Below are 12,743 nucleotides of genomic sequence, written 5' to 3' on the forward strand. Positions count from 1 at the left end.
TTTTAGAGTTTTATATAGCACGAACTAGACCCAAGACATCGGGTATCAGAGCACTTTACATGAGCACAGTTTTGTTACAGATGGACACATTAATTTTTGTTAGGCACGGGAAAATTAAGTTATTTGCCCAGAATCACAGGATGTTGAGCATCGTTGCCGAGACTCAAACCCGCTCCCAAACTTCGAGGTCTACATGTTAACTGTATTTTTATAGTGCTTAGTGTTGAGGCGCTATAATGATGATTAGGGTCAGAGGGTTGTAGAGACATCTGCTTTTCACTGTTTATCCTAGTTTTACGTGTAGTGTACTTCACTTGTGAGTAGTAAAGTACTTTTCTTTTATAAAAAGTAACGCACTGACTGGACATTGATATTATCAGCTGGTGGTACGGTTTACACTGTATTCTGAATGTTTAACCCCACCTCACCTCCTTGAGTAAGCCTTAGACTGCTCTGTCTCACTACCCTGAGATAATCCAGTGCTAGTGAGGAGTACTTGGTTATCCTGTTTTAGGTCTACTAGTACTGAAGCCCCAGGACACCAGTGGGGAACACTCCAGTTGATGCAATGGAGCGCAGTAACCCCTGAGTGCCCTCATGCCCAGGAAGCCCGGTCTAACAGACATTGATTCTGGAACCTTGGTTTTTCTGTTTGTATTTATACAGGTCTTTCCATAATTCCAACACATGTCCATGGATAGACATGCGGACTTGACTATAAATAGTCCCTGTTTAAATGTGTAATGTTGCGTGTTGCGTGTTGTGTAATGTGTAATGTTTGTCTTGGGATTTTGAAGGTTTACTTAATGTTAATTTATGCACGTTACTCTCGCGTACAAAATTTGTTCTGCTTTTATTGTAAAACTGGATTATCTGATCATCAGTTCATGTAACGTGTATATAATAGTCTAAATGTTGGTATTTTTATCACACGCTTCTTCGACATGATGAAGTTGGCTCTATAAACCGTCAAATCTGGGGTGAGCCAGATTGTTGGATTTTTTTCTAGAAAGGCTGTCCGATTCTCTGTTGATTTGCTGCACTTTTGGGCCTTCACTCTTCAGATTTCGCTTAATGCTGTATTTAAGTTGAGCTCTAAAAGCCTTCATGGCTATCGATTTCTGTGTCCTGTCACTGATTAATGGAAACTGCTGTTGCATTTTTATTCTTTCTGAATTGCACTTTAATATTGTAATAAACCTTCATTTTTTTCTAAATGATTGATGTTGATCTCACTTTTTGAGTCATTCACTATGTTTTGAAGTGCTGTGTAGAATCTGGTCTTTAGGGACACATTGTCTCGTCTGTTCTTTAAGAAAGCACGGCCCCGACCCCTTGCCAGGGCACTATGGGTGTTCTGTCTATCTTGCAGATTATCTAAGAGAGAGTGCCCACAATACCATTTAAATAAATTCAGCTTTTTGCAGATAGTGGAATTCTTGGGTTTCCTTTCCTCAATGTATTAATTGTGCATATTTTGAGTGGGCACTCGCTGGTTCCTCTTGCCCCATCAGGTAATCACTTTTGGTCTGTTACCAGCGGTATGTGGGTGATGCCACAAAAGTTGCGTGCTGTGATAGAATTGGTTACAGAAGTCGGGGATTCCCTCGCACTGTCCCCGGGGCTGCAGCAGTCCCCCCAGGGCCAGGGGCCACCAATGCTACACAGTGCTTAGTGTCATGTATGTGCAGGGTTCACAGTTGACCAAATGCAACCTTTTGACCTCGTTTCACTACAAACCCCCCACTACAACAAAGCCTGATTTGTGTTGTCTTTTTAGAGTGCAGCCTGCGTGAGCATGCACTACCGCATGTGTCTCGTTTGCAAGGCACTTTTGTATACAGAAAAGGGCTTGGAGCCCGCCCATTACATACCACTTTTTGGCTTGTGTGGCCTCTGTGGAGCAGGGACCAAGCACTGATTGATTCAACGTAATCAGCACTGGTCCGCTTCTCCCGATGTTATTGAGGTACTATTTTCTTTCTTTAACTTGTAGTGACTTGCAAACAGAAGGCATGTGGCTGGCAAAATTGTGCCCAGCTGGACAAACAAAATTGCTGAGATTTTCTTTCTGCAGTTAAGTTTCTTTTGTTTTGCCGAGTCTTTTTTTTTTCTAACTTTGCACTCCTGTTTTCTTTTGTTTTTGATTATGGGCGCTGTTCTCAAAAGATGAGGATTGTTAATGGAAAGCAACGTTGTTTCTTTCTTATGTGTAATTTCTGAAATGATGCTTTAACACATAATCGTGCAGTACCCCGCAATTCACCCAATATCCATGCCAATCCACCCCCTCAATCCAATCCACCCCAGACCAATCCAATCGACGCCACTCAGTCCAATTCACTCCATCACATCCCAGTCCTCTTAACCCACCCACTCTGTCCCAGCCCAAAACTATCGACCCTGCTTAGTCCAAAACTATCTGCCCTGCTTAGTCCAAAACTATCTGCCCTGCTGAGTCCAAAACTATCTGCCCTGCTGAGTCCAAAACTATCTGCCCTGCTGAGTCCAAAACTATCTGCCCTGCTGAGTCCAAAACTATCTGCCCTGCTGAGTCCAAAACTATCTGCCCTGCTGAGTCCAAAACTATCGGCCCTGCTTAGTCCAAAACTATCGGCCCTGCTTAGTCCAAAACTATCGGCCCTGCTTAGTCCAAAACTATCGGCCCTGCTTAGTCCAAAACTATCGGCCCTGCTTAGTCCAAAACTATCGGCCCTGCTTAGTCCAAAACTATCGGCCCTGCTTAGTCCAAAACTATCGGCCCTGCTTAGTCCAAAACTATCGGCCCTGCTTAGTCCATAACTATCGGCCCTGCTTAGTCCAAAACTATCGGCCCTGCTTAGTCCAAAACTATCGGCCCTGCTTAGTCCAAAACTATCTGCCCTGCTCAGTCCAAAACAATTGGCCCCACTCCTGTCTGTCCACCTCACTCCAGTCCACCCAATTTATCTTAATTCACTCCACTGTAAACCACCACAATCCACCCCTCCCCAGTTCACCTCACCCCAATCCAATCGACCCCACTCCAATCCTCCACAGCCCACCCCACTCCAATCTGTCCAACTCCAGTCCATAGAATCTGCTCCACTCCAGTACAATCTGCCCCACTCCAATCCAAATAGAAACAGTCTGCCTCCCTCCATTTGGCCCCACTGCAATCCAAAACCATCTGCCCCAATCCAAACCAATCCAATCCATGCCATCCCAATCCACCTCACCCTAATCCACCCCACCCTAATCCAATCCACCCCAATCTAATCCACCTCACGGCAGTGCAGTCCATCTCACTCCAACCCATCCCACTACAGTCCATTCTACTCTATTACACTGCACTCTGACACTCTCTGCCACTGAACCACAGAACTCTACTCCAGTCTACCCAACTTTACAACTTTCTAACCCCTACCCCACTCTACGACACTCTACTCCAGGGGTCTGCAAACCGGTCCTGGAGGGCCGGATTCATGCCAGATTTCTAAAATAACTACATGTATCTCAATGGGGATATCCCAAAAATCTGGCATGGATCCGGCCCTCCAGGACCGGTTTGGAGACCCCTGCTCTACTCTAACAAATCCAGTTTGAGACACTACTCCTATAAAATCCACCCCTCCCCCCACTCCAGGACACTCCACACACTAACTTTTAACCATGCTGACCAGCAGCCACAGTGGTGTAAAACGTGGCAAAACCACATTGCCAAAGCCAATAGCTCTTGTATGGGCGAGACCTATTGGCTTTGCCATTGTTTGTTTTAAGCTTCATACTGTCATTCTACAGATGAGGTGGATGTCTGTGCTCTGTGGAGGCTTTCGCTTCCCAGGTGTTTCGCGCTGTGCTCCCTCAGCCTGCGGGGGTGGTCAGTTCTGGGGAAGGCTGCGTCGGTGCTGTTTGTACCTTTGATCACACGAAGGAAGTTTGCTGGTGTCTCTTTAAACGTGCACTTTGTCTCTCTTCCTCTGCAGCACCTTGGCCCCGGTGGTCGCCATCATCCCCCCTCCTCCTGACATTCAGCCTGTGATCGACAAGCTGGCGCAGTACGTTTCTCGCAACGGGATCAAGTTTGAGACCAGTGTCCGTGCCAAGAATGACCCCAGGTGAGGGGGAGGCTGTCTCTTGTTCCTGTGTGTGGTGTGGTGTGGTGTGGTGTGGTGTGGTGTGGTGTGTGTGTGTGTGTGTGTGTGGGGGTGGGGGGGGTGGGGGGGGGGAATGTGTCTCGCAATGGGATAAGGTTTGAGACCAGCATCCGTGCCAGGTGAGGGGGCAGCTGTCTCTTGATCCATCACATAATGTACTGTGTGCGTGAAAGAGCTGTCTCTGGCGCAGTCTAGAGTACAGCTGTCCATCACGTGATTTACTCTCTCTCTGTGTGTGTGTGTGTGTGGTGTGTCGTGTCGTGTCGTGTCTCTGGCCCAGTCTAGAATACAGTTCTCCGTCTCGTGGTGTGTGAGAGAGCTGTCTCTGGCGCAGTCTAGAGTACAGCTATCTGTCACGTGATTTACTGTGTGAGAGCTGCCTGGCCCAGTGAAAGGTACAGCTGTCGTCAAGTGATACACTGTGTGAGCGCTGTCTCTGGCGCAGTGTAGAGTACAGCTGTCCGTCACGTGATGTGTGTGTGTGTGTGTGTGTGTGTGTGTGTGTGTGAGAGCTGTCTATGTCGCAGTCTAGAGTACAGTTTTGTCACGTGATGTGCTGTCTCTGGTGCAGTCTAGAGTACAACTGTCCGTCGCTTGATGTATTGTGAGAGAGAGAGTTGTCTCTAGCGCAGTCTAGAGTACTGTTGTCCGTGATGTACTGTGAGTGAGAGAAAGCTGTCTCTGGTGCAGTCTAGAGTCCAGCTGTCGGTCACATGTACTGTGAGTGAGAGAGAGCTGTCTCTGGTGCAGTCTAGAGTCCAGCTGTCTGTCACATGTACTGTGAGTGAGAGAGAGCTGTCTCTGGTGCAGTCTAGAGTCCAGCTGTCTGTCACATGTACTGTGAGTGAGAGAGAGCTGTCTCTGGTGCAGTCTAGAGTGCAGCTGTCCGTCACGTCATGTACTGTGTGTGTGCGAGAGCTGTTTCTGGCGCAGTCTAGAGTCCAGCTGTCTGTCACATGTACTGTGAGTGAGAGAGCTGTCTCTGGCACAGTCTAAAGTACAGCTGTCCATCACGTCATGTGCTGTGAGAAAGAGAGAGTTGTCTCTGGCGGTCTAGAGTCCAGTTGTCCGTGACGTGATGTACTGTGAGAGAGAGAGCTGTCTCTGGCGGTCTAGAGTCCAGCTGTCCATCACGTGGTGTACTGTGAGAGAGAGCTGTCTCTGGCGGTCTAGAGTCCAGCTGTCCATCACGTGATGTACAGTGAGAGAGAGCTGTCTCTGGCGGTCTAGAGTCCAGCTGTCCATCACGTCATGTACTGTGAGAGAGAGAGCTGTCTCTGGCGCAGTCTAGAGTCCAGCTGTCCATCACGTGGTGTACTGTGAGAGAGAGCTGTCTCTGGCGCAGTCTAGAGTCCAGCTGTCCATCACGTGATGTACTGTGAGAGAGAGCTGTCTCTGGCGCAGTCTAGAGTCCAGCTGTCCATCACGTGATGTACGGTGAGAGAGAGCTGTCTCTGGCGGTCTAGAGTCCAGCTGTCCATCACGTGGTGTACTGTGAGAGAGAGTTGTCTCTGGCGGTCTAGAGTCCAGCTGTCCATCACGTGATGTACTGTGAGAGAGAGCTGTCTCTGGCGGTCTAGAGTCCAGCTGTCCATCACGTGATGTACTGTGAGAGAGAGCTGTCTCTGGCGGTCTAGAGTCCAGCTGTCCATCACGTGATGTACTGTGAGAGAGAGCTGTCTCTGGCGGTCTAGAGTCCAGCTGTCCATCACGTGATGTACTGTGAGAGAGAGCTGTCTCTGGCGGTCTAGAGTCCAGCTGTCCATCACGTGATGTACTGTGAGAGAGAGCTGTCTCTGGCGCAGTCTAGAGTCCAGCTGCCCGTCACGTGATGTACTGTGAGAGAGAGAGCGCTGTCTCTGGGCAGAGTAAAGCTGTTAATCACGTCATGTCCTGTGTGAGAGAGAGATCGGTCTTTGAAGCAGTCTATCGAATCATCTTTTTAAAGCGCCGGTGCTTCTAGCTGCGTCGTGGCGCTTTGACAACGGAGGACGGCCCGAGAGCGCAGGGCTCGGAGGGCGCCATGGGGTCAGTGTCCTGACCCTGAACCCGCTCATGCCCCGGCCTTCAAGAGACGCCAGTTGTCTGATCAGAAGCGGGGGATTGTGGGATGGATGCAACATCTGGAACTGCCTTTATATTTGCTAAAGAGTGACTTGAGCTAAAGATGAGCATTCGGTCTTGGTGGGCTTCTTGGCGCTGAAGCTCTGGAGGACTTCAAGCGAGCGTGCTTGGCGGGGTCCATGGGCCCCCCTCAGTCTCTCGGGCCCGTGCAGCACGGGAGCCGCTATAGCGCCTCGCTAGCCGCAACACTGCCTTTCTCGAGTGAACTGGCGAATAATAAGAGGTCTGCACGCTTTCTTTCTCTTCTCTCTGTAGGTTTGACTTTCTCCAGCCATGGCATGAGTACAATCCGTATTATGAATTTAAGAAACAATTCTTTTTGCAAAAAGAAGGCGGCAGCATTGCTCAGGTATTGCAGCTTTTCAATTCTTTTAGAGCTCAGCGGTTCAAAAGTTCACTTATAAATGACATTTTTTTATATTCGCTTTTAAATCCATGCAGTAAAAAAAACTCAGTCTTGAGAGAAATTGGAATTCTAAAGTGCAGTATTTGCATTGAAATGTTTTTTTTCATTTATATTTTTATGTCTTTTTCCAGTTGCTCCTTCCTAGACATATGTTTACTGGAAATGAGTGATGAAACGTAGAGCTTGAATGTTGTCTCGCCTAGTAACCGTTTCAGTTGCTAGGTCTTGCATTGCATCGTTTGTGCTTCGAGCAGACCTATATCCGTCATTTCATTATTTGTATGCAAAATACTCCAGATTGTGTTCCTCAGAAGCAGCTCTTTGGACTGAGCCGGATGTTTTCCTAGGTGCACCGACTCATCTGGGGGCACTTGGGGGCTGACCTCTTTGCATGTTTCATGGCGTGCACAGCTTGTTTACAACACCCAGCACGTTTCTCGCGCTTTTTCATTTGTGGTCGTGTAAACTACACACTCTGTGTTACCTTATTATTTCCCCTTTGTATGGGGCTGTCTGTTAAATGGCATTTGGAGCGCATAGTCTGTTTACCTCTGGGGCCCTATTATGTATGGGTTACAAAAGGGGGTGGTAATGGACGGAGCATCTGAACCAATCAAACACTCACACCCAGTCAAAAGATCTGGGTTTAATCCATCACCGTTCTTTAGCCCACTCTGCCACCCCAGTTCAGACATGGCCATATGCAAATCAGTCTGACCCTCTACGCCTATAATGGACATACTAGTCCCCCCCAACTACCACATTATTAGGCTCGACAGGACCGGCAAGACGGGCGGTGGAATCGCATGCATTTTTAGGAGCACCCTCTCGGTGACCGAAGTCACCTCCCCCTCCCTCACTTCCTGTGAACTCTTCTGCCTCGATATATCCAGCGAGGGCAAACCTGTATGCTCCTTGCATGTCATCTACCACCCGCCCGGGGACAACCTCACCTTCACCCAAGAAATCATGGACACGATCTCATCCAATGCCGGTCGGCAGTCCACTCAAATTTACCTGGGTGACTTCAATCTCCATTGGAACGATCAAAAAGACGCAGTGGTGAATAGTCTCAAAACTTTCCTCAATGCGCTTGACCTCACCCAAATCTGTAACAGCCCGACACACGACAAAGGCTCGATCCTCGACCTTATCATCGCCAAAGAGGACGCTACCCAACTGGGGTCGATCCAACCCTGTGACTGGTCAGACCATCACATTATCTTTGTTCATCAACGAAAAAGTTAAACCTAACATGGCCCAACCCACCAAATCCAAGATCTGGAAAAGGGACATGAAGAATCTCAACCCGAACTGCCTGCCTTCTCACACTCGCAGTCTCCCGGGCGCCCCTGATGTTCAATCATTGACTGACCTCTACCTCGATTCTATGAACTCAATAATCTCGACTAAGAAATCGAATCCTTGGTATGATGGCAGACTCAATGAAGACAGACGTGCCTTGCGAATGGCAGAGCGCACCTGGAGATCTGACCCCTCAGCACTGCACCTTAAAATGCTAAAGAACAAGAGAAATGCATACTTTAGGAAGATCAAGCGTTCGAAATCAGACTTCTTCAGCCTCCAGCTGGACCAAGCAAAGAACCGACCAAGGAAACTGTTCGATCTAATCAAAGCTCAAACCAAGATGCAACCTTCACAATCAAACAGCGCAACAAGCGTTATTCCACACTGTGAAGACTTTTCCGCATTCTTTAAGCTAAAGACCGACAACATAAGAAGTGATCTTCTCATTGATGCAAGCCAATACTCCAGCCCCATCAGAGTGACTACCACTCACCCTAAAAACAATGCATCATGGACGTCATTCGACACCTACACTGAAGAAGCAATTTGCAAACTGCTCACCACCTTGAAGCCCTCTAATCACTTCACTGACCCCCTACCTGCTAATGCTGTGAAAGACTTCACCCCCCTGCTCCTCCCACTCTGGACTAAAATCATTAACAGTAAACGGTTTGCCGCAGCACTCTATAAAGTAAAGACGTTTTGTACAATGACAATATACAAGCATGTTCCAGAGCACCAAATGACAGAAGTTAACAGGTTCCACAAGATGAGTAAATCTTGGAGTCTTTAATGAAGATTACAGCCAGCCGACACGTGTTTCATCGCCTTCGCGATTCATCAGGGCTAGACGGCCGTGTCAACATCCGAAGGTCGCTTAGCTGGTGATAATTCCAACCCAGCCGGGCCTTCTCTAGTAGCACTAGTGTGAGTGCGTCCAGAAGCGGTGAAAGTCCTGGTATAATTGTTTAAACAGCATGTGCGTTTTAAGATGGGCTCGGAAATCACTCGGTGTCTTTCACCAAACTTTCGAAACTTCTATGGTCAGAAGTATGCCATATCAATTCAGTAGCAGGAAAACCTGGTGCGGTTCCAAATATAGTTATTATCGAGGCCGTGTGCGGCGTTTTCATGAAGCGACAAGCTAGTGCAGCTTTTCCCGGGCCCGGTTCACCGGGCCCGGGAAAAGCTGCACTAGCTTGTCGCTTCATGAAAACGCCGCACACGGCCTCGATAATAACTATATTTGGAACCGCACCAGGTTTTCCTGCTACTGAATTGATATGGCATACTTCTGACCATAGAAGTTCACCGGGCCCGGGAAAAGCTGCACTAGCTTGTCGCTTCATGAAAACGCCGCACACGGCCTCGATAATAACTATATTTGGAACCGCACCAGGTTTTCCTGCTACTGAATTGATATGGCATACTTCTGACCATAGAAGTTTCGAAAGTTTGGTGAAAGACACCGAGTGATTTCCGAGCCCATCTTAAAACGCACATGCTGTTTAAACAATTATACCAGGACTTTCACCGCTTCTGGACGCACTCACACTAGTGCTACTAGAGAAGGCCCGGCTGGGTTGGAATTATCACCAGCTAAGCGACCTTCGGATGTTGACACGGCCGTCTAGCCCTGATGAATCGCGAAGGCGATGAAACACGTGTCGGCTGGCTGTAATCTTCATTAAAGACTCCAAGATTTACTCATCTTGTGGAACCTGTTAACTTCTGTCATTTGGTGCTCTGGAACATGCTTGTATATTGTCATTGTACAAAACGTCTTTACTTTATAGAGTGCTGCGGCAAACCGTTTACTTATTAGGAGTAGTGTTCTTACTCATAGGAGTGGTTTGGGTTTGTCCACTCGCCGTACAGCACCTGGTAACTCTTGTTTTTCTGAAACTGTATGCGTATAAACAGGCAGTGCACCCTTTTACTGATTAAAAACCTTCGTTCTTCTAGTAAAATCATTAACAGCTCCCTTCAACAAGGCCTCATCCCAGACTTCCTCAAGGTGGGGCAAGTCACACCTATACTCAAGAAACCTACAGCTGACCCGGCTGACTTGAACAACTATCGCCCTATCACCAATATCTCCACCTTGGCCAAGCTTCTGGAAAAATGTGTACAACTCCAACTGACTAAACACATTGATCAGTTTGACCTCCTCAACCCTCATCAATCAGGCTTCCGAGCGAAACACAGTACGGAAACGGCTATGACTCACATAATTGATGACGCCCTCCAAATCCTTGACCGCAACGATTCCTGCCTCCTCATCCTTCTTGACCTCTCCTCAGCTTTTGATACTGTCAAACATGAGAACCTTCTGGAGCTGCTAAAGACCAGAATGGGTCTATCCGGGACTGTTCTCAAATGGTTCGCTTCCTTCCTACGTAACCGTTCACAGAAGTTCAAGATCAACAACGTGCTGTCCTCACCGGTGCCGGTAACTTTAGGCATCCCACAAGGCTCCTCCCTGTCCCCCACTTTGTTCAACCTCATCATGGAACCACTCACCTCCTTGCTTCAAGCATCCAATGTACTCTTCCATATGTACGCCGATGACACTCAACTTTACCTCAAGCTGAAATCCCCGGAAGACATTAAGCTTCTGAACTCCACACTCAGAAACACCCAATCATGGTTGGCCGATAATCACCTCAAATTAAATGCTCTGAAAACTGAGTTCCTTCTGATCTCACCCCCCCCCACGAAAATTGCCATCACCCAAACCTGGCTCAATAAGCTAACTGCGCTCAATGTCCAACCCACCATTGTGGAATCCGCGAAATCCTTAGGCATTACACTTGACGCCAAGCTCAACATGCAGCAGCACATTAGCAAAGCCACTAAAGGAGCTAACTTCCAAGTCAACACGTTGAGGAAACTTAAACCCTTCCTCCCTCCCTGCTAAGGACTTCTAAACTGCTGTACAGGCCCTAGTCATCCCTCGCATAGACTATGGAATTGCGACCCTTAGCGGTCTCCCTCTTTCAACAACCGCTCCCCTAAGAGCCTCCTTGAACGCTGCCGCGAGACTCATCACTGGTTCAAGGAAACACTCGCATATATCCCCTGATTTAAAATCTCTGAACTGGCTGCCCTTTGAGGCCAGAATACAGCTGAAAATAGCCGTTATGACACACTCGGCCGTACACCACAAGTCACCCAGCTACCTCACCCAAAAGCTGACTATATCAGGAGGCTCGAGATCCAACAGAAGTACAAAAAATTTACTCCTGAAACCTCGCAGATTCCGGAAGGAAAAAACATACAAACGCTCCTTCTCAGGGATGGCGCCCAGGATCTGGAACTCTCTCCCGCCTGAAACTAGGCATAATCCCTCCACGGCACTTTTTAAGAAAGAGGCAAAAGCCATCCTTATGGCCAAGTTCACCTGAACTCTTCTGATGCTGGAACAGAGACGTCTGTATCGTTGCTGCAGTACTGGTCACCAGTTTGTTTATTGTATTTTATCTGTACATGACTGATATCCTATTATGCTATTTCACTTACCACCGACTACCATTTTGTTCCTAATAGTCTGTTCCAACTACCTTCCTGTTGCCCCTACCCCTTATTCCTGCAAGCATTAAGAAAGAGGTTATAGCCATCCGTTTTGGCCTAAGCTCACCTGATTTCTATTGTTGCTGGATCTAAGACTCTGCACCGCTTTTTGTTTTATTAGTTACTTGATCTTTTACTGTTCCTCATATTTGTACTCGATTGTTATCCTATTCTACTATACTATCATATTGTACCCAATACTGTATATTGTACCCCGCCCCTACCTCTGTAAAGCGCTCTGATATCTGCAAAGATCTTGTTCGCGCTATATAAAACTTTGAATAAATAAGTATATGACGCAATACGAGTAGACGAGCAGACCATATATGACGTAATACAAGTGGAAAAGCAGACCGCTTATGACGCGCAAGTGGAAAAGCAGACTGTATGACACTTACGAGTAGAAGAGCAGACCGTATATGACACAATGCGAGTAGAGGAACAGATCGTATGACACAATGCGAGTAGAAGAACAGATGGCTTATGACACAATATGAGTAGAAGAGCAGACCGTATATAGTGCAATATGGGTAGAAGAGAAGACTGTATATGGTGCGATATGAGTAGAAGAGTAGACCACATATGACGCAATAGGAGTAGAAGAGAAGACCATATATGATGCAATATGAGTAGAAGAGTTGACTGTATGTGACACAATGCGGGTAGAAGAGCAGACTGTATATGACACAATGCGAGTAGAAAAGCAGACCATATATGCGAAGATACAGGGATTGTCACCGCCATCGTGAGAGGCGAAGACACAGGTTTCACTGGGATTGCCACCGCGAGCAGTGCTAAGACACAGGTTTCACAGGGATTGCCACCGCCATTGTGAGCTGTGCTAAGACACAGGATTCACAGGGTTTGTCACCGTCGTGAGAGGTGCTTAGACTGTATATGAAAAAAAATGAGTAGAAAAGCAGACCGTATATGACCCAAATTGAGTAGAAGAGCAAACCATATATAACGCAATACGAGTGGAAAAGATGACAGCTTATGACGTATAGTAGAAGAGCAGACTGTATGACACAATACGAGTAGAAGAGCAGACCGTATGACACAATGCAAGTAGAGGAACAGACCGTATATGACACAATGCGAGTAGAAGAGCAGATTATATATGACACAATGCTGGTAGAAGAGCAGACTGTATATGACCCAATGAGAGTAGAAGAGCAGACTGTATATGACACAGT

The 12,743-nt window shown here is 47.3% G+C and overlaps 1 protein-coding gene across 2 annotated transcripts in view; it reads left to right on the top strand.

Moving 5' to 3' along the window:
• The window catches only part of LOC147665098 (splicing factor, suppressor of white-apricot homolog), a 530,497-nt gene that overhangs the window by 135,022 nt on the left and 382,732 nt on the right, over positions 1–12,743 (top strand). For both annotated transcript variants that reach the window (XM_086949761.1, XM_086949762.1), the window contains exons 5-6: positions 3,966–4,097; positions 6,516–6,609. In XM_086949761.1, coding sequence (XP_086805887.1) covers positions 3,966–4,097; positions 6,516–6,609 — 226 coding nt within the window. The remainder of the gene's footprint in view (positions 1–3,965; positions 4,098–6,515; positions 6,610–12,743) is intronic.

Source organism: Lissotriton vulgaris, unplaced genomic scaffold (assembly GCF_964263255.1).
Source record: "Lissotriton vulgaris unplaced genomic scaffold, aLisVul1.2 SCAFFOLD_1287, whole genome shotgun sequence".
Lineage (NCBI taxonomy): Eukaryota > Metazoa > Chordata > Amphibia > Caudata > Salamandridae > Lissotriton > Lissotriton vulgaris.